This window comes from Heptranchias perlo, chromosome 21, assembly GCF_035084215.1.
Source record: "Heptranchias perlo isolate sHepPer1 chromosome 21, sHepPer1.hap1, whole genome shotgun sequence".
Classification (NCBI taxonomy): domain Eukaryota; kingdom Metazoa; phylum Chordata; class Chondrichthyes; order Hexanchiformes; family Hexanchidae; genus Heptranchias; species Heptranchias perlo.
Window position 1 is genome coordinate 35,118,815 of NC_090345.1, and position 23,806 is coordinate 35,142,620.

Here is a 23,806-nt window from a genome sequence, read left to right on the forward strand (position 1 = left end):
TCACTTGTGTCAAAAAATACAATGTGACATTTAACATACAACATTTTCTTTTCAGTGCATCTCTCATGTTGCATATAAAAGTCAGTGTTTTTTCTACTTGTGGGCTAGTACTATTGTTTAGTTTTTAGTATATGTCTTATTTCTCTCTCTCTCCCCTCTTCTCGCTTGATCACTCTCTTTCTCTTCTCTCACTCTCCCTCTCTGCCCCCTTCTGCTTCCATGTCCATTTGGGTGGCACCTAGCATTGGGTGGGCTGAATGGGAAGCAATAATGTCACAAGGACTTTAAACTAGTAAATGGAGGGGGGAGGGTTCAGGTGGAAAAGGTCGTATAAATAATAATTTTAAAACAAACGAAAAAGGAAGAGAGTAGAGTGATAGTCAGAAATTATGCTTTAGCCACTACAAGTAAAGGGAAAACTAAAAGGTGTAAACTAATTAAATTAGGAGAGAGAAATAAGAAATGTGTGGGAAAAACATTTGAGCAGAAGGATAGTTTAGGGGGTGTGGCCCAAATAAGCATTCTTTATAGATTTATGGTGATTGACAAAAGAACCAAAGGTGATGTGAGGAATATCTTTTTTAGGCAGCAAGTAGTTATGATCTGGAATGAGCTGCCTGAAAGGGTAGTGGAAGCAAATTCAATCGTGGCTTTCAAAAAGGAATTGGATAAATATTTGAAGGGAAAAAATTTGCAGGGCTACAGGGAAAGAGTTGGCGAAAGGACTAACTAGATTGCTCTTACAAAAAGCCGGCATGGACCGAATGTGCTGCAACCATTCTGTGATTCGAAGTAGAGAAAATAATATTCAAAGTCACCCATGCGTAAAAAAATCATGACATTGGAAGTAACTGTAGCAAACAAAAAGTGCATGCTAAATGCAAAACATTTTTTGAAGCTGATTGGCTCCAGAACGTATTTGTGAAAGAACATCAGGTCATAAGTGAAAAGGTAGGAAACACAAAAATCAAAGCAAGGAACACAACTAGAAAAATTACCAATAAGAAATTACTCGACATGTGATGACAAAATAAGCATGAACAATCAACAAATAAAAGGAGAAGCTGAACCAATCCATTCAGCTGCCATTTTGCATTTTCCACGAAGTTGAGTACTTGTGACAGGAAATACGTTTTGTACATAATAGGCATAAAACAGTTACAAACTTTAAGAAATTGATTGTCATTCTCTAAATGGAAGTATTTTCTGTATTTGGAATGCCTGTAATGTTAGTTTCCATCAAAGGCCTTTGCCTGTGTGAGAAGCCTGAACTTTGAGTTGGTACATATTCTCAGTTAGGTGAGAACACTCAATCTAACAAGCTTGGCTCTCCTTGTTTGCTTGCACACACTACTTCCACAAATGTTTATGTAAGCAAAACTGGTCAGTCAGGTACGTACCAGAACTTCTTTTGTAAGCAGCCCCCATGTGAAATTAATTAGAACGAAAACCCTTTGAGGAACTATTTTTAGGACAATGAAAATGACTGGAGTTTATTTTCTTTTATATAAAACATCAAACACTGGGTAAAGCACGAACTTTTCAACTATTTGAGGTAACTTTCCAGAAAAAAATCTTGGGTTACTCAATAAAGTGGTTGCTTACAGCATGTTACATGTGTGACAAATGAAACTTTAAACAATGCCAAATGTCAAAGTGCAATCTTTATATCTTGAAATGTATTCTAAATGGTTACATCAGCTGCCTTTGTTTTGTTTGTTTACACTGAGAACTTGCACACAATAATTGTCCATATACCACCAACAATTTCTTTTCTGCTTTTGTATGCACTGATTTGCATGTGGAGGTTGAACAGGTCACTTGTTCGTTGCTGTGGATGGCACTGCAGCTAATGCATCTCTACTGATTTGATTGTAGAGATTATCAATTCATGTTCAGCTTTTTGAAATGTCATCTTAAGTACCATTAAAAATGCCTGAAAAGCACATTTGATATGGTTTTGTGTCAACATGTTTTAACATGGTGTTTGCAATGTGACAGGTTGTGAAAGACTCTTGATTAGGCAGTTTTACTGAGTGCATCCTATTTATATGGCTATTAATTCTGGTTTTCAGTTCAACAGAAATAGATGATATGCTCAGAAAATCTACCAACCTATTGTTGACTCGAACTCTGAGTGGATGTTTACAAAGCCTGATCAAGAAACAACACATAGGTTTGACTGAAGTATGTCTTTAACACCTAGTAGATTTTATGTTTGTAAATAATGCCAACCAGCTGGTTATAAATTACTATGAGACTATTGGTATTAAACTGAATAGTTGAAATCTGATGCTGCATGATGGGTAGCAGCTCAATTCAGTTGTTATTTATGCACGAACATTGTTATTAGATCACCTGTCCACTAAAGAAAAAAAATAACTTACAAAGTGGGTACTGACCATAATTGGCAGCAGCGTCTAGTAAGTGACCAAGTGAAGTGATTAGTCATGCTCAAATGGTAGGTTAGATCCTGAGTGTACAACGTGTTCATTCAGTTCCTTAGTCCAGGATTAAGTATCACATTTCAATAGTAAGAGGTCATACCAAATCCAGTCAAACAATCGTGCTATCCTAAAGGCTTATAGAGTTTGCAAATTAAACCTTTGATAATTACTATTGTTCAAGACACATACTACTGCTAATCCTACAATGGACCAGTTGTAGCACTGGCTATAAATTGTATCCTTAGCCTAACATCTTTCTCTTAAACCAACTATTTTGCCTTAAAATCTTTGGGAATTAAAGTAACGTCTGAGCAAATAGTTACAAGGCTGTTGCCATTAACTGAAGGGTCCTATAATATCAAAGATCATAGTGGCAAAATCAAGTCAGTTGAAGTTTCACCAGCTAAGTTTAACAAGTTGTAATAATTCTGTTTTACATTAAAAATTACTATTATAACATTACAGTGGACTCAATCTGTCCACCTGTATCTTTATAATGTCAAACACTTTTGTAAAAAAGCACCTCACAAACTAGTTTTTGAACAGGAAACATGATTTGTATGTTGGCTTTCTTTCCTATCTTCCCTTCTGCCCTCTCCGAGCTCATCTTGTCCATGAGGACCTCCTCAGAGACTCTCTCCCTCAACAATATGTTCATGGACTATTCAACAATCCAAATCCTCTTTTCACCTTCCATCATATACGCACACTTCCAAGAAGGGTTGTTGGACAGTGATGGTTTAGTGAATTTATGCAGGGAGTCCTGCAGACCAGAAAAGTTCATGGTTCAATTCCTTACTTGTGCTGTGTTAGCTGGTGTTTGCTAAGGTGGTGGTAGGGCCTCTATAACTGGCCTCAGACTCCCTAGATTAGAAAAAGGAAAATTGTCCAGAATTTCCATTCCTGATTATATCCAGTGATCCCTACTCAAAGTTGTGCCTGTGTGGACCTCGGGCAAGGACATGATTGTGCTCAGCTGTGATGCCACTTATGACTGAAATAAAACGACCAGTACTCACTGGGGCTGACACGTTCCTCAGCCAAGTGGTCATTGTACTACAAAGGAACTATACTCCAGCAAATGGTCAACCCCTTCAGGTGGCAAATGGAAAACCTGAGAGTGGGGAGAAATCTTTTTTTTTAAAACTTAAAAAAAACTGAAGTGATTATATAGCTCACTTGCATTGGATTAAACATTACAAATATTCTCTCTAATACTAGTGGAAAAAGAAGCCTGCTTTATACATGTACTGACTTTCACTAATATTAGCAAACAGAGTAAAATATATCCAATGTCTCATTAACATTACAGTGGAATCCACTTTTAGTGGTCACAGCTTGTCATCATCATGTGAATATAATGTTCAAATCATGAATTCCAAAACCAAATTGCATGAAACCTGTGTTTTCTACTATTTGTACTCATCAGTAAAAGTTGATTATACTGATCAATTAATTTAGCATTGCTCCTTTGATTGTGTGGGCATCAGTAAAAGTTTTATACCTCTTGTGTATGTAATTAGTGGCTCAGCTATTCATAATTTAGCCCCTGCCCCTTGATGCGATATAAACCCTCTCCACAACTGGTGCAGTATGTACGATCTACAGGATGCACTGCAGCAAATCACCACAGTTACTTTAACAACACCTCCCTCCTGCGACCTCAACCTACAAGAAAGACCAGAGCAGCAATGTCATGGGAATACCATCATCTCCAAGTTTCCTTCCAAGTCACACACCATCCTGACTTGGACATATAATGCTGGTCCTTCATCATCGCTTGGTCAATATTCTGGAATTCCCTACTTAGCACTTAAACCACTGCAGTTGTGGTGCTAAGGAGAAGGCCCACAACCACCACCTTAGGACAACTAGAAGTGGGCAATAAAATGGCACCTTGCCAGTGTTGCCCACATCCTGAGAAATCAATAAAGAGCTGTTGCTCTCTTGCAATTTCTGCTCACTTACTTCAAGATGATGTACTAGTTCAGAGCTGATAAGTCTCCACCCAGAACTAGTGCTGACTGCTGCTCAGCTGTTTAAGTGCTGTTAAACAACTTGGCAGTACTCACTGATCCTTTTAAACAGCTGAGCACTGCTCTGCTTAAATAGTGGTTTGCAAAACAGATTTTGAATTCAGCTGGCACACTGGATGTCACTTACCTTCTGTATTTTAGAAGTTTCATCAGCTGCACATTGGGGCTTTTACATAGTTTATTAATCAGCTATTTAAATTGCCAGTCAGCGCTGCTTAGCTGTTCAACAGCACTGCAAACCAGCACTCTAAACAGATGAGCAGCAGATTCAGAGTGTCGTTTTAATCTTACATTTTAAAGCTTATTGTTACCCCTTCTCCCACTTTTCACTTATCCTATCCCAACCGAATTCTCTCCGTGCTCTGTAAGGCCGGGAGCTGGGCATTGAAGGATTGACATTTTTTGATTTATTGCTCATTCAATATTAGTGATTCACTTGAGCATCTGACCAAATTGATCACTGTGATCAGATTCCACTGCTACAAAACCTCTTAGATAAATTGAAAATCTGTACAACTAATACTGCAGCCATGATTAGTGTCTTGGGTTCAAATGATTTTGAACGTTTTTGCATGTTGAGTAGACAGTAAAGAACAAATATGAAGTTGTCAAAAATGGAAGAAAATTCTGCCTTATGCCACACGACTTGTAGTAAAAAAAAGTTATTTCAACATTTGAACTTCATTTCCCCCAAACACACAAACCATTTTCAGCGGTGTGCAATTCCCACCCCCGTACATACACACCATCTCTCAGCCCTCATCTTTTCTTGTTCTTATCGTTATTCTGCTCTTGGAGTCCATTCAACAACTTCACCTTGCGTTGTCTTACCATTCTCACGAGTACTTCCTTGATGACTCTGACTTAAATGGGTATTAATAGTTTCTTTGTGTATAATTGTTTTTAATTGTCAAAATCATGATGGTACGAAGCTATTGCAGATATGCAGGTTAATTGTAATGGTGATTCAGTTGTGAGCCACTGTACTGAATACTGTCGTACTGTATGAACAGCTCAGCTTATGGTTAACATGGCTGAGACCAGGACCAGGTTAAAAGTGAGTAGTTGCAGGACGCAGTATAATCGGGTCTGGTAAGAGGTTGAAGTGCTTATGCCAAACTTACTGTGTGTATTGAAAGTGAAATGATATTTGTCATAACACATGCAGATCCGTCTGTACAGCATAGCATGGTACTAAAAATCTTTCTGAAGAATCTCAAAAAATTGTTTAGCTATGATTGTTTGTTTGTAAACTAATACGTTTTTTTTTCTGCAGTTGTATTTGAATCTAATCTCTCGCAAAACAAATTGTAATATATTTCCTTAGACTATTGGGTAAATGATGTATACTTGCTAAACAGTTATAAAAGAATTATGCTGCATGGATTCTACAGTATCCTGTATGCATACTACGAAATGGCTCTGTGTAGTAGCTGTTATGCATATAAAAGTTACTGAAACAGCATTAATGGTTTTGGAGTTGTGAGGTACATGTTTATTATTTTATAGAAGTTGCCTAGAATGAATTGCATTGAATTATGGTAGTACTAGAAAATGGTAACAGCTGAAAGATGCAAGCAAAGTCTCAGCGGATGCATTTTTACGTTTTGCAGCTTGTGCAAATCATCATAAACATAACACACCTGGAACAGGCCTGTAAATACCTTGAGGACTTTATAACAAACATCACCAATGTTTCCCCAGAGACTGTGCACACCACACGACTTTATGGGCTGTCCACATTCAAGGTATGTGCAGTACGGATATGTTAAGCAATCAACATTCGGAAATTTGCCTCTTAATTACTATAATCATGTGTAAAAGTTATTTTAATAGCTGTAATAATTTTGACTTTGTGTATGTACTTGTGATCTAGCAGGAAGTGAACTGAAAGCAAACATCAAAATACTCTTAGTAATTTGAAACTTGAAAAAAAATTAAATGTCCAATTGGAAAACATATTTTGTGGCTCACTGGGCTTTCCACCATCCTCTTGGTGACTCGGCCATTTGATCTGTGCTGGAAGTAAATAATTGACATGTTCTGTAGTAAAAGTTTACTTTATAACCAAATGTAAAATAATTTTATATGCACTTTGCTCCTAGAAGATGCAGGTACACATTGAATTAAACTATTTTCTTATGCTTCCACTTAGATTTCTTTCTGTGAACAACTGTGTACCAAATCACTTAAAGAACTGTCTGTATAGTACCCAGCAGCTCAGTATTTGTTGTACATGTATCAAAACTTGTTTTACCCTTTCTCTAGGTATTTAATAATATCAATGTGATCCACTTTGAATGTGTTGATTGATTCATGTTGCAGTTTCTTTATGGTTTTCATTGTGTGTTAGTTTGATGTTAAAGGAAACTGGAAATAATTGTAATACATCCTCACAACATAAATTATTTTTTAAAATTTGATTGATACATTATCAGGATTATTGGTTTTGGCTGCATGCACAATGAAGATATTTTTACAAAAGTGATAAGTGTGGTGATAGCTGGTTTGGACTGAGACCGTTTTTGCTATATTTGAGATATGTGTACCTCACTTAATTTAAATGATTGTTTTATGCAGGATGCTAGACATGCAGCAGAAGGAGAAATATACACAAAGCTGAACCATAAGATTGATGAATTCATACAGCTAGCTGATTATGAATGGACTATGACAGAACCCAATGGTCGAGCCAGTGGTTATTTAATGGATCTTATAAATTTTCTCAGAAGCACTTTTCAAGTTTTTACACATTTGCCTGTGAGTATTAAATATGAAAATTAAAATCTTAAAATAATGCTCTAAGTATAATTTGTAACTTTTTTCATTCTTGGGTTAAGATTGTTCCATAGAGCCTTAAACCACTTAGATTTTCCTGTTATTCATGCCTATAATTTTTTTTTAAGAGTGCAGAGTCTAGTTTTTATTCACTTAGCTTGAACAAGAATTAAAATATCACTTACTTTCTTTCCAACTGACTTCCATGAGTGGTTCTTGATGTATGAGCTAAAAAGCAAACTGGCTTCGCTGTCGGAAGAGAATTTCAATTAGTTATGTAGGTGACAATAATCCAATTTTCTAAGATCTGTAAGTGGAAGGAGAAAACAGTGGCAATATCTATTCAAAGTTACACTTCTGGTCTGGCTTTGACATTTAACTTTTCAAAATCAGACAAAATAATGTTTAAAATAAGAATTTAATTTTTACTGTGCAGCAGAACTGATAGAAATGATGTGTTGAATTTTGCTTTTTTTTTAATTTGCCACATAACACACACCCATAAACCTAAATATGATTGGAATTTGATTAATACAGAAAATTATGACCATTAATGGAAGAGATTGATATGGACGCTATATGGCTTTTGTATTGTGAAGATGTCCATCTAGCAGCTGAACTAATTAGTAATGGTATGCTTTGGTTTTACAAAATACTTTCCTTTTTATTATTGGTGTTCACATTTCTTTCCACACCTGTTTACATTTGATTTTTTGTTTTGATTCCCTTGCTGGGTTCCTTCTCAGAATAACGTCAATCACCATGCAGCAATGTCGGTGAGTAGCTGAAGAAAGCATGCACATCTGAAGGCAATGAACTGGCTACAGACTTATTGCTTAAGTCGAGTAGCCGTCAATATAAATTTAAAAGTCAGCAACTAAAACTGTCCTTCCCCCTCTACTGGCTTTTTCTTAGTCTGCATAGAACAAATAAATAACTGATGGGCTAGAATAGGCAGGAATTGGTTAACAATAATGTTGTGTGATAGGATAGCCTTCAAAATGCATCTCTGTCTGTTATAGTGGTCATTGGTTGTATATAACAGAATTAGCCCTTCTACTCAAAGATAGAAAACTCATCTAAAAGTGGTTATTGCTTAAAAATAACATAAAGCAGCATTAATTGCTTGGAAGAACAAACTTGCAGTACATAAATTTCCATGTTTTTATTAAACGTAATTTTAGTGTAGTCTTTTGCTGCTTAGTGCACTCTGTTGCGCAGCCGTATATGCTTTAGAGGACAAAATATGAATTTAAGATGAAACTTAATATCCCTTCTTTGTAGGTATATCAAGGATTTTTGTGTTTTTTCCTATGTTGAGTAAATTGTATATTATTGGGATACCACAGAGGTAGTATGCACCAACCTATCAGTGGCATCCCATCTTCCTTTGGAATAGGAAAAATACATTTTCCTTACAAAGACAAGAGTTCTGTTGCAACCACCAAGTGATATTGTAATTTCTGGTTACAAAATACTGGTGACATTGACACAAAATTTGTAGTCATAATTTAAGACTTTGTGCTTTAAGCCACAGAGATTACTGAAGACTAATAATTGAATTTTTTTTTCATCATTAACCAGAGACACAGGAAAGTGCAAGCTAAATATTACTAACTATTGATCTGGTGGACATAACATTAGCTACATTTTCTTGGAATGTTCATGATATAAAACAATTAGCCTAAAAAGCAAGTATTGATTTTTAAGACTAACAATTTGTTTAATACATTCAAAGAAGCAATGGTAGTATGATGAAGCAGATAGTTTCTTGAAATATTCATAAAAGAAACCATTCAGTGTACATATTTTTCTTACTTCTGTGCACTGCGCAAGAACAGTTCTGAATTTAAAAAAATTGTTGCAATTGTGTACTTGACAAATCTGCTTTCCAACCTTTCCCTTCCCCCAACCTGTTATTTCTAATCCGCTTGACTGCAACGTGAGACATCCATGTAGCAACTGTCTGCATTTTACGCAGACATTCAGTATTTTAGACCCAGTGCCCGATTGTCCACTTTTGCAGATCAAAATCAGTGGAGTTTTCAAACTTCCCATGCTTCACTAAGGTTGCCCCAAGAGCCATTGTGGCTCAGTTGTAATGCTTCCATCTGCTCCGCTCGCAGCACTAATTCCACTCGCCACCCCCCCACCCCCACCCCCCCCCCCTGTTTTCGAAGTGATGTTGAACAAAAGTACCGTATTTGCCTCCATTAAATTATAAGAAATAATTTTATTGACAACCGAGCCGGAGGGGAGGGGTGGGAATGCCTCCTCTAGTGATAGTGAAATCAGGAATTCCTGCACACAGTGTGAGCCAACAATTAATCCGCCAGTGTGGCAACAGCAGTTAAGAGCTAAGACCAGTGATGAGGGGTGAATTAGACAAGCGTGCTAGTGTGAACTGGTGTAAAGGGGGAAGAGTACTACTAGAACTGTTTTGAGGGGGAGGGAAGTGCCTCCATGAACTAGAATAGGGAGGAGGAAGAATTCAGTGTAAACTGGTGGAGGGGAGAGAGAAGAAGAAGAGTGTTTGTGTGATCTGGGGGAGGAGGGAGACGAGGAGTGTCAGTAAACTAGGGAAAGGGAAGGAAGGAGAAGAGTGCCTGTATGAACTGAATGCTGGGGGTGATAAGAGTTTCAGTATGAAAGGCGGAATAAAAGGAGACCCATATAAACCATTTTAATACAATTTAGCAATGGAATACCAATGTTTATCCATATTAGCCAAGAAATGAGGGGGAAATCCCTGCAATCTTTGCCACAATCTTCTGCTGTACTATGATGGAATGTTGGGTGCACCTGCTGCATAAGCCCCACTGAACATTGTGTAATTATATGTTCAGGGATGTTTTTAAGTTATCAGCTTTCTTGAAGCACTCGATCAGCTTTATTGAAGCTCTTGAGTCATCTTCAGTTAGTTTTCTATTTTGGCATGCATGAACACAGACCTCTAAAATATAGGACACTGACTACCAAAATGTGGTTCATCACTTTTTAAATGTGCATAACATTTTACTGCTATTATACTACTCCTTGAAGAATAGGGATAACCCCTCACCAACAAAAAGCTATATTTCGGCTTGAATAACATATCTTCAGAATGGCCTACGTTAGTATTTGCTGTCTTTCACTATTATGCCATATGATGTGATTTTGGATTCTTGAATCATACTTTATGCGCAGTTAATAATTCCAGTAAAAGAGGCTTCCGTGTCTCAAGGTGGCAGAAATGCCTCCTGTTTGTTGTTGACTGTTGTCGTTTTCCTGTGGACCAAAGTGCAGTGACTCAGACTGACTTGGGGACAACACACCAGCAGGGGTGCAGCTGACAGTTTTAAGTTTATACACACTAAAGCTGACCTAATGGCCTCCTCCCTGTGCTGCAGCCCCTCCTTCAATCCCCCTGTAGGCATGTTATTATGTAATGATGCATTAAATTTTAATATTGAATTCAGGATAGTGAATGGAAACACAGGAGGTCAAGATATAATAAATATTACAATTTACTTAGATGTCTTGATATATTGGACTTTGGTGTGGTCCCAGTTCCCAGAGTAAAAAATGTATGAAAATTATCTTTTTAAAGCAAAACTTTTTGCCCTCCATTTTTTTTATTACGCAGTTGCCTTCTGTGGGCAAAGGTGGCATTGGGGTGTGTGGGCCTGTGGCAGTTTCGAGGAGAATGTACTATGGTTAAAACACTGAGGCCACATTAAAAACAGCTAGCTCAAAATTTCCAAGAGCCTGGGAAATTCAAATCAGCTGATGCACCCACAATGCTGCTTAGATGGTTAGGATAGGAATCATTTTAAGATGCTGTGATGGGAAGACTATAAGTTTATATGGAAGAATGAGTTAGTTGGGCCAAAATTGATGCCTGCAGTACTGGCTGTAAGAAACTCATGAGATGCCATGGACAAAAGTCCTTCTTACCTAAGGTGCCATGAAAACGATAATACTGTTTGTAATATTGAGATTTTTTATTATGACTAAGTTTCTGGCAATCCCTTTAGTTTCTATATAAAGAGACTTCACTGTATAAATAACTGCAAGATAGAATTTCATATGTTAGAACATTAAAAATCAAGATGTAATAAGGATTTAAATCTAGATAAATATGAACTAATGCAGTGTTTATAATTTGAAATATTTAGATAAAGGCATTATTCCTAATGCACCCACTTTGAACTAACTTTAGTGGAGGTCAGAGGATATACTTTGAGAAACTCTCCGGCAATGGAGCTTTGCCTGCCAGCAGCATAAATTTGTAAAATATACCCTCTGATCGTTACAGAAAAATTTTCAGACTGTTCATGTCTCGTCACTGAAGAGATGTCATTGCAATGTCTTTTTTTTCCACTTTTGACTAAAGAGTATGATTTGTAAAATGTTGGTTTAAAATATCATTTATCCAAAACATTTAGGCGACATGAAATTTATTCAGATGGAAGAGTGGCCAATTGCAGATAATGTACTGTTTAGTGCTGATGTAAAACTGAACACATTTTTAAAAATAGTGATGTAGTCAAAATTAATTGAGTGCAAACCTTTGCATGTAGGCCAGACTGATATGAGGAACCCTAATGAGCAAATGGGTGCCAATGGAGACACCTTACATTCAAGGTGAAAGCTCTGCATCCTATCCAACTGATGCCTCCTTTCCACAAGGAACGTAATGAAGATTTTTCCCCTTGCAAACACAGCGTCTGTCACTTGCTTTCTACAGATGTGCCCTGCAGACTGCCTGATGTTGCGCATGTTCCTGGGGTGGCTTGGAAGGATCCAGTAGAATGGAAGTTTCATGCTGTGATGACCTTCACTTCTACAGGAAGAGCCTTACTAGTTCCAGAATTTGTCTGCAGGTCATGCTACAAGAGATGAGGCAGAGGTATGACAGTTTGTCTTGTGAAGCAGAGCTAGTTAAGGCAGGTCTTCTCCGACATGTTCAGGTACACGTGGAGAGGTCAATAAACATGGGTCCGGGGTAGTGGTGAGTGCAGACAGAACACCCCAGCTGTCATTGCAGCAGCATTTGGTGAACCCCTCTTCCTCATCTGAAGCATCCAGCATGTTTGGAACCTGACAGGGAATGGCCATGCTCAGTACTTCAGTGTCTGAATTCCCACAGCAAAAGAGAATAATGAAGAAAAGCAACAAGAAAAAGCAAAAATAGCAGAGTTCTCAGCAAAAAAGAAAAAGCAAACCAAAAAAGATTTCCTGATGAACACACCATTAAAAGCCCTACTTCAGGAGGACAGACCTCAGGATCTTTGATACTCTATGTAAACCAGGTGAGCAGTATACTGTGGGCTGTCTCTTGCCCACAGTACAGTATTCTGGCAAGGGACCTGATTTAAGTATACATTGAATCCAAATGAGCCTTGTGTGTGCCAGTAGCTCAGCCTTGTAGCCTTATTTGTGCACCAGAGGAGAAAATTAGGGCTTATATTTTAAACACTAAATGAATTATTAAATTATTCTATTTAAAGCAAAAGAGTTTGATCAGCTTCATTGCTAAGATGGGCGATTGGGGAGGTGTGCAAGCATAATGTCAGAAATATGCTGGCATTCCAGTCAGCTGTGAATTGGATAGAAATTGTCTGTCTTTCTCTCTCTCTCTCTCCCCCCCCCCCCCCCCCCCCCCGACCCCACTTCTTATGCAAATTGGGCTAATACAAACAACGCCCACAGATTGAAGCAGGCCTCATCACTATAGGACTGGAATCCCTTTTCTTTTTGTTATTTTCACCATCCTAATGTGCAGATTACGATGGTAAAAATCCCCAAACTAGCCACAAATTGTGAATGCTCATTTGGGTAGCTGGTTACGAAACCAATTTTGTGGTTTGTACAGATAGAATGTCACTTTAGCTGAAAGTAGCTGCAAAGTACAAGTGACTGAATATAACTGAAAAGCAATTATACGGATTGAATGCTTAAAGTCCTGTTTGAATGCGAAATTATAAAATAGAAGTCCAGCTACTAAAAACAGTAGTCTGTAGATTTTTTTTAAAAATTTCCTTTGTGAGATAGATTGGCATATATAATTGTGCTATTAAGAATTGTTTTTCTATAGCTAGAATTGCAATTTATAATACCTCTTGCATTAATTGCAGCTGGTTGATGCATAAAATAAAATGAATAGCTGCCATTTGTATTCAGCAGTAGTATTTGAACCAAGATGTGGGTGAAAATGTTAAGTTGAAACATATTGACATCTACATCTTTATCAGTTACAGACTGATGATATTGAAGATTTATTTGTTTTTTTGTAAGCTGGTGTTCTTCTTGAGGGATGGGCATACTGCAACTTCTTTGTTGATTTGAGTAACAAGGAATCCTCTATGCACAGTTGGTAGCAAGACATGAGAGCGTAGAGGGCAACTCTTAACCACATTTGGCTCCAAAGACTGTCACTCAAAAGCCCACAGAGATTGGCCAGAGAATGGGCTTTGTTACTGATTCTACCAAATGTCACCTCATGCTGCTTTTGATTGGCACAGTTTGGCAGGGAGGATGGATGAATCTGTCACTGGCTGGTTAATTGTGTTGCCGGTCTCATCCTGACAGCAGGTCTTTGATTCTTAAGTGGCTCAATGCAAAGCAAATTAGCAGACTGTAGTCATATTTCTCATTCGGTATGCCCTGACTTTGGTGAATGCAGCTCATAAATCATGTTGACTGGCACTAAACAGAATGATGAAAGCTGCTTTTTAGACAGCTAGTGCAGATGAAATAGCCAACACTGGTGGTGTGCCATGCAAAGATGCATACATCAAACCCTTTGTGAGTCTTAAAGTAGAAAGCATCTTTGTGGCAACTGTTCTTAAAGAAATCTGTGAATTAAGCATCTGGGCCTGTCTGCCAACTCATCAAAAATATTGAGAGTTAATTGTTTTTAGTTTAACTGTTTCTCAATTCAGTTGTGATTCAGCAGAAAGCTGTTGGTGCATGCAGAAAGACTTCCTGACGTTCATTCCGTCTTTGACTTGGTCATTTGTTTAGTGAGTAAAATGAGAAACCGTAATGATTTATTTTTAATATTTCTCAATTTCCAACCTAATTTCTTAAGGCAAATGGATACCTTAATGTGGCAAATTGCTGTCTTAGTAAACAACCATTATTGGAAAGTTCAAAATTCTAATTCTTTACCTTCAAATTATTATTGCTTTCTTTTTAACCCATTATATCATGTGTGGCTCTGTCTTTTGAGTATAAAGAAGCACCATAAATCCAGTCGTAAAATTGACTGCATATTCATGAAGTTGAACCTATAAATACTTGCCTTTTCTTATTTCATGTGTTTTAGTAGCCCATATTAATAATTTAGGTTGCGGATTTAGTTTAAAGTTTAGCCTGCTCGCAGTTTCGGGAAAACTCCAGTTTATCTGAGCCTGCCAGCTTTTTGTTTTCAGCCTAAGACTGATACACCCCCAACTAATTACAGTAGTAAAGCTACTCAAGCATCAATAATAGCTTTAATACTGAACTAATAATCTGAAACTATTCAATGCCAAAAGCAATTTAATATAAAATTTAAAAAATGAAAACGGTCTGCCTCTCCTATTCTTTGTCCATTTTAATTCTGACTACTTTTTCACCTATATATACTTTTTAAAGGCCATTTTCCCAGCTAGTCAATAGAACAAACACTGAAGATTGACATTGCTGCGTTAACCTTTGACATTGAACAACACATGCAAGCTCAGAACTTGATAAATATTATCCGTCCTGCAGCGTATCAGTGCTTCTTCTGTACCAGACATTTTATTTAGCTAAACCAAAACCACAGCTAATTAGGTATCAGCAAAATCTAATTAGGTAGGCTTCTAAGTAGAATGGGCAAATGGTAGTATATAATATAGACCATGATTGCAAATAAGATACCTTATGACACAAGTACTGCATTCTTGCACATGTACTTCACTGTCTCATGAAATCTTCGCTTCTAATGCTGACTTGCATATAACAAGATCACAGCAGACTAAAAATAAAATTTTGGATAATAACCAACAAGCTGGGGCCTCCTGGGACTTGCTTGCCATATCACTGTTGAGGGGTGGAAGAGGAATTTTTGACACCAGTTTTCTGAATTGGCTACAGGTCTTTTTTTTGCCTTTGCCATGAGATGCAGAGGAAGGAAAGGTGGGGACACGGGAATGGGTCAATTAAGAAATGGGTTGAGAGTTTATGGTGTGATGGACTTTTCCTGTCATGAGTAAATAGCATAAGGAATACTTCAGAGAGCACTTTTGTTTATGTAAAGTGGTTTTGCATAGAGTAACCATTTGCTTGTAATGTGCACATGGGCTTTTTGATATAAAATGGTATATGTTTATAAATATAAAAGTAATGCTACGCATACAACGTTTTGGTTGGAATAAAATACTGGAACTAAAAAATAAGCAGTCTAAATGGCTAAAGCATAGTAAGAGATCACATTGATTAACTATCTTTTATTTTGTAATGAATATTCCAGTGTGTTTCATGTTGGAATGTGGGGCTGCTCTTTGTTTAACTTCCAGTGCCCTTACCTGTTTTAAAACCAGTGGAATGTGGTTTATTACCACAATAAAACATATGTTTCCTGTCACATGAGGCTTATATGAAGCAGCTCAAATGTCAAAACTACTGTGAAACTCTAGCTTTCGGTCACAAAGTGCTATCGACTTCAAAAGCAAGTCTTGTGCTGCATATCAAGTTGTATTTCTTGCCTGGGTTAAGGAGGGAAAGTGGGCTCTTGTCTCCACTATGAGCTCAATCTTTGTTGGAAGCAACATGTGCATATCTTGTGAGGACAGGTTTGGGCTTAGCTGTGATGCTGTTCTGTTGTCATACTGCCTGCTGACACATTCTGTCAAGGCTCACATGAATATTTGGCTGAGGTAGTTGAAGCCAACTGTTCAATGGTACCCAGTGAGGAGTTGATGCTTTCAGCAGAGGAGGGCAGGGGTGAAGATGCTTGGAAAAAATAGTGTCAAAAAATAGACCGAGAAAAATGCTATTTTGAAGTGTAACAAAACATTGTATTTTTCTTGAAATAAAACACTGAAAATTGTAGCAGAAGTAAAATTTGTCTTTTATTCAAACAGTATACTGCAGTTGAGCACACACATTTCATACCTGATTACTGGTGTTGCTGTGACAATATTGACCCTCCAATTTATGATGTAGTGATATATGTGACAGTGATTTTAAATATTTTGTTTTATATGGGAAGAACAGGAAAGATAAAACGTGTAAAGTTAAAACAACTGCAAGGAGGGAGGGAGGGAGATATAGCGATAGATATAGCACAGGGAGAATGTGCAACCCAGCTTCAGCCTCAGACCTGCGAGCAGCACCACAGGTGATGCGTTATTGTTTAATTAAACAAAAGCTTGATCATGATATTTAAGAACAAAATGCCCTTCCAGTGTTGTGGAAGTGGAATTGCTTTTATTCTGGCAAAGGGACTTTGCAATGTCTTTTCACAGACCTTCCTTCCCCTTCACACTCCATCACCCTTGCTGTGTCTTCCTAAGATTTTCTTTGCCACTCTCTCCTAATCACCCTTCTGAATCCCCAAAAATGTAGTAACTAATTGGGATTATCAAAAAAGCACTGAAATTGTTTTAGAATATGTGGATATATTGTCCATAGTGACATTATCACTGGGGGTGTAATTGTGCTTTTGCAGTTTCCTAGGCTTGAAAACTGTTCATAAATTGGGGAATTTTGTTTTTATAATTAATTAATGCTGGTGCCATAAATGCAGGCCTATAATTAAATTTGTATCTAAATTGAGGAGTTCGTGGACGACTTTGTCACCAAGAATGAGACCGTGCAGCTTCCTCTGCTGCTCCCCACGCTCTTTTGTTCCTTCCCCCCCCCCCCTCCCCCCCATATCACCTTGTCTATGAAGCCAAGACTCCTTCTAGGCTGCACCCATAGCCCCCCTCTTATCTCTAGTATTTCTCCCATCTCCCCTATGTATCTTTCTGAACATGTTGCCTGGCAAATCCATGCCCATTGCTCCTGCAACTCCCTGTTTGAATCTCTCCACAATCAGTTTTCCACCCCTGCCCCAATACAGAAATGGCCTTAACCGAAATCATGAATGACATTCTGTGACTTTGACAATGGTACATTATCCCTCCTCAACCTCTCTGAAGCCTTGGCCACAGTCGACCACACCATCCTCCTCTAATGCCTTTCCTCCGTTGTCTAGGTCGGTGGTTATTGCCCTTGCTTGTTTCCATTCGTACCTATTTGATCGCAGCTAGAGCATCTCCAGCAACGGCTTCTTTTCCCACCCCTGTACCGTTAACATCCCCTAAAGACCTTTCCTTGATCCCCATCTCTTAATCCACATGCTACTGCATAGTGATATTTGTAGGCATGGGGATCATCTTCCACATGTACCCTAATGACACTCAGGTCTATCTCTGCACCACCTCTGTCACCCCTTTCACTGCCTATGTGTTGTCACACTTCTTGTCCAATATCCAGTCTTCAATGAGCTGCAATTTCTCCATTGTCTTTAGCCCCCGCAACAAACTCCGTACCTTTGCGACCAGTTCCATCCCCCAGCATGCCCATTGTCTCAGATGGAAGCAGTCTATTCACAACCTTCGTGTCCTATTTAACCCCAAGTTGAGCTTCCAACCCCATGTTCTCTCCATCATTACGACTGTCTGCTTCCACCTCTGAGCATCGCCTGCCTTGACCAAACTTCAGCCCATCTGCTGTTGAAACCCTCATCCGTGCCTTTGTCACTTCTGACTCGATTGTTCTAGTGCTCTCCTGGCCGACCTCTCATCCTTTTATCCTCTGCAAACTTCAGCTCATTGAAGACTCTACTGCCCATATCTTGTGCAGCTTGCCCATCACCTCTGACCTTGCAGATTATATTGGCTCCCAATCCCCTACTGCCTCAAATTTCAAATTCACATTTTTGTTTTTAAATTCCTTTGTGGTCATGCCCCTCCCTAGCTCTGTAACCTCCTCCAGCCCTACAGTGACCCACCCCCCCCCAAAAAAAAAAAATAACTGTCCATTCCTCTGACTCTGGCCTCTTGTGCATTCCCCCTGCCTTCAGCCACTTAGGTCCCATAGTCTGGAATTCCCTCTCCTGAAATCTGTCCATCTCCTTTTTAAGACCCTCCTTAAAACCCATCCCTATCACCAAGCTTTTTGCCACCCTTCCTAATATTTCCTTCTTTGATTTAGCATCCATTTTGTGACTGCACTTCTGTGAAACGCTTTGGGACTCTTTTTATATGTTAAAGACGCTATATAAATGCATGTTGTTGTTGTGAATTGTTCTACATTGTAAACTCTCAAATGTTTATGGTAAGGATGTTTTGCAAGAATTATTTATTTTTAAAGATTTGTAGAAGGGTTAAAAAGAACGGGAGTGAGGTCTACTCGACCTCGCCAAATACAAATGAGATGCTCTTTTCCCTGTACTCAATAGTATCTCCAATTTACTTTCCTGTCAGATCACCTATACAGTTCAGCGTGCAAATCTGTGCTGTTTTGGACTGAAAACCTTGTATGTTAGTGATTTGTTCAGAGCAGTGATCTTGTTCTGTAAAATGGAACAAGATTGTTAATTTAAGTGTACAGTACATGTCTTATTTGTCTCGCGATAAAACAAAAATACAAGAGCACTCGTAGGGAGTAACCATCTAGGAAGAGGAAGCAGGCAGCAGCCAGCACTGAGAAGATGCAGCATAGGAAAGGTATATGTACACACTATTCATAATGTTGGCACAGGTCAGATTACTGGTTTGTTCTGTACCTGGCTTTTGGATTCATGGCATTGTATTGTAGCAGGATTGAACAGGGTGAAAAACTGATCATTAAGCCTGTTGTACCAGTTCACTGTGCAGTTTCTTGATTTGAAAAATACATTTTCATTGTTTATCAGCATATTTCAGGAGGAATAGAAAACGTTGAAATGCTTAAGTGTTGCACTGAAGTACTGTTAAACGTTGGTCAATACATTGGGTTAATCAAAATTGTTTCTTTTATATTACATCTCTTGTACATTGTAATACAATCACACTTCCTGTATATAGGGGTTATTTTAAATATTTAAGGAGTTAAATGTTAGTCATAACAGTGGTATTCATTATAATAATTTCAAATGTGCCTGCATTTTATAAATTGAATGTTAGAATTTTGGTTGACAACCTATTAATCTGCTTATGCAGTTATTACATTATATAGGCAGAATAAATAGAACATGGAGCTGATTTGATGGAGCAGTATGTTACACTGAAATGCAGTACTTGTTCCATTAAATTAAAATGACATTTCCATTAAGTATCTCAAACCTATTACTCTGTAATTAAATGAACTGTGGCCATTGATTTTTAGCTTCCTTTTCCCATTCATATTGATATTGCTTGGGGAGCAGAACTGCTGGTCTTCCAATGTGATTAACATTAGGTTTGGGAACTTCTGGGCATGCTGGTTTTGCATTGTGTCTTACACTTTTGTTCATCGATTTATGTCAAAATGTTTTGTGTACTGCCTCAGTTTCAAAATGTCTTCAGTTTAAAAAGAAGTGACATCCCTGATGGGATTTGGGTTTGTTTTGGTTCAAAATGACAAGTTAAAGTGAAATGCATTAAAAGGCATTTAGAAGAACTTTTGTGGCTCCTTCACAATAAGGTAGTATAGTGGGACTTGTGATTTTCTGTGCATCAAACAAATTGGTAAAAGGGTATTAAGTTGTAACATGACTGCTTTTGAATAATAAGATTCAAAAACAAGAGGGGGAAAAAAAGTGGAATTTATGAAAATAATTTTAAGGATTACTTGGAATTCTTCAATAGAGCTTAGGTAAAGTCATAGTCTCTCAGCCATTCTGACCAGGAAGGTCCCAGGTCTGATCCTCTGCCTGTGCTGAATTATGTGATCTCAGCTGGGTGCTGGCTGTAGCACCCTTGGGTTAGGGAAAGAAAATCGACCAGAGTTCCTGGTCCTGGTTGCTATACAGTGACCCCTGCTGGAAATGCCCATGTATGAATGCTAGATAAAGATGAGGACAGGATCAGGCTCAGTTTTGATATTCTCCATAGTCAGAATACCTTTGAGTTTGTTGTCAAGATTCATGCATTTTTAACGACAACTGCAGCAAGCTAATGCCTCACTTGGAGCCGTACCCCAGTAAGGGAGTCGATGCCTTCAGGATCTGAGGGGAGAAAATATATATTTTTTTTTAAAAAGCAATTATTTAGCAATACCCATTCATTGCACTTTATACCTTTGCATTTTATACCTCTACACTTTTATTGCATTTTATACCTCTACACTTTTATTGCATTTTATACCTCTACACTTTTATTGCATTTTATAGCTGTACATGTTCATTGCATTTTATAGCTGTACACGTTCATTGCATTTTAGTAGTAGAATAGTAAGAGAAATTACTGACATATTATCTATGTATTTGGTGTAGCAAGTCCAATCCCATTCCAGCTAGATTTCCAAAATTGCAGTGTAAACAAAGGTGTTTTTTTTTACTACCTATACTTAGATAAAAGATACTGATAGTTTTATTAACATGCTTTCAGGGAATATACTAGGTTATTGATCAATGGAATAATTATCATGTGAAAGGCTTGAATCCATTTCAATAGAAGTAATATACTCATAGATTGACTAATTTGTACCATAGTTTATATGATTGGCTGTTTTTAAAACTGAAATATGGAGTTACCCGCTGTTTCTTGACTAAGCAACATTGGCTGCTTTATACATTTAGCTGCTTTTATTCACTTCCACTGTTCCTAAATAAAGGATCACTCCATATCAACCCCTTCAGTTGGAATAGTATGGCTGCTGTCCATACTGCAGCCTTTGACTGAGACCAGTGGTACTTAGTATTTGGGTGACTTGTGGCACTTGAAGCTGAATAAAATGTTGGTATCTGTACCATTGTTTTTCTCCTACCACCACCCCCCGGGCTCTTCACCTAATTTGAGCAGCTGAGTACTAATGAAACTCCCCACAATTGTCACCTTTTCAGAACTCCCGCACAGAATTAATGGTAACACTCCAATTGTGCTGCAGGTACGACAAGGTTACTGGGTTGTTCTTAGCAATGTGTATGAAAGACACTTTCTAAAATCATTCAAGTAGATAACTCAGCAATTCAAGCTGCTCCATAAATAATTTTAGAAGTTCCTGCAGTTTAGGAGGCATTAAATATTCACTTCTGGGATGTAGACAACTTTTGGATCCCTTGGAGCTTAAGCATGTCATCCAACAAGAAATCAACAAACTTTACTTGGTCCAAAGCCTACAAAGCTGAGTTCACAAAAGTTCTTTCTTTGCCATGAGAAGTCGTCAGACAGCAGAATGGTGGCAGTGGAGTCAAGGGTCATGGTAGAGGGGTAAAGCTGAGTGTAGTCAACGTACATATGGAAGCTGACTGTTGCATACCGAGGGCCAGCATCTAGATAAGGCAAAGAACAGGGCCAAAGATGGAACCTTGGATTGTCTGTGCAGCGTGAGAGCAGAAGCCATTGCAGGAGATTTGCTGACCACATTGGAACAGTTAGGACTGCAACCAATCGAGGTGGATCACAGAGGAGAGGTGGTGAAGGATAACTGTGTTTGACTGTGTCAAGTGCTGCAGAGCAGTTGAGAAAGATGAGGAGGGTTTGGGTGTTATGACAGTTACAAAGAATGTTGGTGACTTTTCTGAACCAAGAACAGAAAATGTTGGAAATGCACATCTGTTGTGGGGAAGTTATTGGAATCGATAATTAAAGACTGGGTGAATGAGCACTTGGAGACATTTGAGCTGATCAGAGAGAGCCAACACGGATTTGTGAAAGGTTCGTTAGACATGACCTACCCAATTGAATTTTTTGAGTAAGTAGCTAAAGTAGTAGACGGGGGAATGTTTGTGGATGTAGTTTATATGGACTTCAAGAAGGCATTTGATAAGTTTCCACATAAGAGACTGTTAGCTAAAATTAAAGCTGACTGAATTGGAGGCAAATTATTGACCTGGTTAGGTGGTAGAAGGCAGAGGGTAGGGATAATGGGTGTGCACTCAAATTAGAAGGAAGTGACTAGTGGTGTCCCACAGGGGCCTGTGCTGTGGCCTCAACTATTCACTATATTTATTAATGACTTAAATAACACAACAGAGAGACAAGTTTGCCGATGACACAAAGATCAGTGGCATGGTAAGTATTGTGGACAGGAGCACAAAATTACAAAGAGACATTGATAGATTAATTGAATGGGCAAAACTATGACAGATGGATTTCAACACAGGTAAGTGTGAGGTCATCCATTTTGGACCAAAATAGGATGGATCCGAGTTTTTTAAATAGTGAAAAGCTAGGAACGATGGAAGTCCAAAGAGATTTAGGGGTCCGTGTACACATCGCTAAAATGTTGTAGTCAGGTACAAAAAAATAATCAAAAAGGCTGATGGAATGTTAGCCTTTATAATTAGAGGGCTAGGATATAAATAGGAGGAAGTTTTGCTACAGCTATACAAACCACTGGTTAGATCATATCTGGAGTACTGTATACAATTCTGGGCACAGCATCTTAGAAAGGATATATTGGCCTTGGAAGCAGTGCAGCGCAGATTCACCAGAATGTTACCAGGGTTAGATTATAAGGAGAGATTGCATAAACTAGGCTTGTATTCCCTGGCATATAGAAAGTTAAGGAGTGACTTGATTGAGGTTTTTAGGATTCTGAAAGGAATTGATAGCGTAGATAGAGAAACTTTTTCTGCCGATGGGGGAGTGTAGGACAATGGGACATAACCTTAAAATGAGCCAGACCATTCAGGAGAGAAGTTAGGAAACATTTCTTCATGCAAAGGGTGGTAGAAGTGTGGATCTCTCTCCCACAAAAAGCAGTAGATACTAGATCAATTAATAATTTAAAATCTGAGACCAATAGATTTTTGCTAGCCAAAGGACTTAAGGGATATGGAGCCAAGGTGGGGGGATGGAGTTAGGATACAAATCAGCCATGATGTAATTGAATGGCAGAAGAGGCTCAAGGGGCTGATTGGCCTACTCTTGTTCCTGTGTCTTCTGACTGACAACTACTCTAGTTGGCAAATGCGCATGTAAAGAAAATTAGAGCTTAGACTGAGTGCATTTTGTATGAAGTATATGTTACACATTTGTAGTGAAGGATATTGACAGCTGGTCTCACAACCAGCAAATAAGATGATTGACCAGATAATCCCCTTTTGGTGATATTGGTAGAGAGAGGCGAGGACACAAGAAAAAATCTCTGCTCTTCGAATAGTACATTGGGCTCTTTCCCTCATTTTAAACAGGTTAACACTAGTGTTAAAATAACACTGATCAGAAAATGTAGGCTTGTGCCTCGCGTGTCTGTTTTAAAACTTGGTAAACATGAGCAGCATATTTTGTAGAATGATCTAAAGTTAATTTTTGAGGAACACGAAAAGTTGAAAGAATGTTGAAAAATTGACAGGATAATGAAAGTGAAAATCAAAGACTATCGACTAATTCTTGTGCCCATAACTTCACACAGCTT

The 23,806-nt window shown here is 38.2% G+C and overlaps 1 protein-coding gene across 6 annotated transcripts in view; it reads left to right on the plus strand.

Moving 5' to 3' along the window:
- Positions 1-23,806, plus strand: part of LOC137340123 (exocyst complex component 6-like) — a 186,240-nt gene that overhangs the window by 103,283 nt on the left and 59,151 nt on the right. For 3 of the 6 annotated variants that reach the window (XM_068002450.1, XM_068002451.1, XM_068002452.1), the window contains exons 16-19: positions 2,076-2,187; positions 6,097-6,231; positions 7,064-7,243; positions 8,008-8,037. In XM_068002450.1, the coding sequence (XP_067858551.1) occupies positions 2,076-2,187; positions 6,097-6,231; positions 7,064-7,243; positions 8,008-8,037 (457 nt within the window). The remainder of the gene's footprint in view (positions 1-2,075; positions 2,188-6,096; positions 6,232-7,063; positions 7,244-8,007; positions 8,038-23,806) is intronic. The other 3 variants (XM_068002453.1, XM_068002454.1, XM_068002455.1) reach the window with 1 other exon arrangement.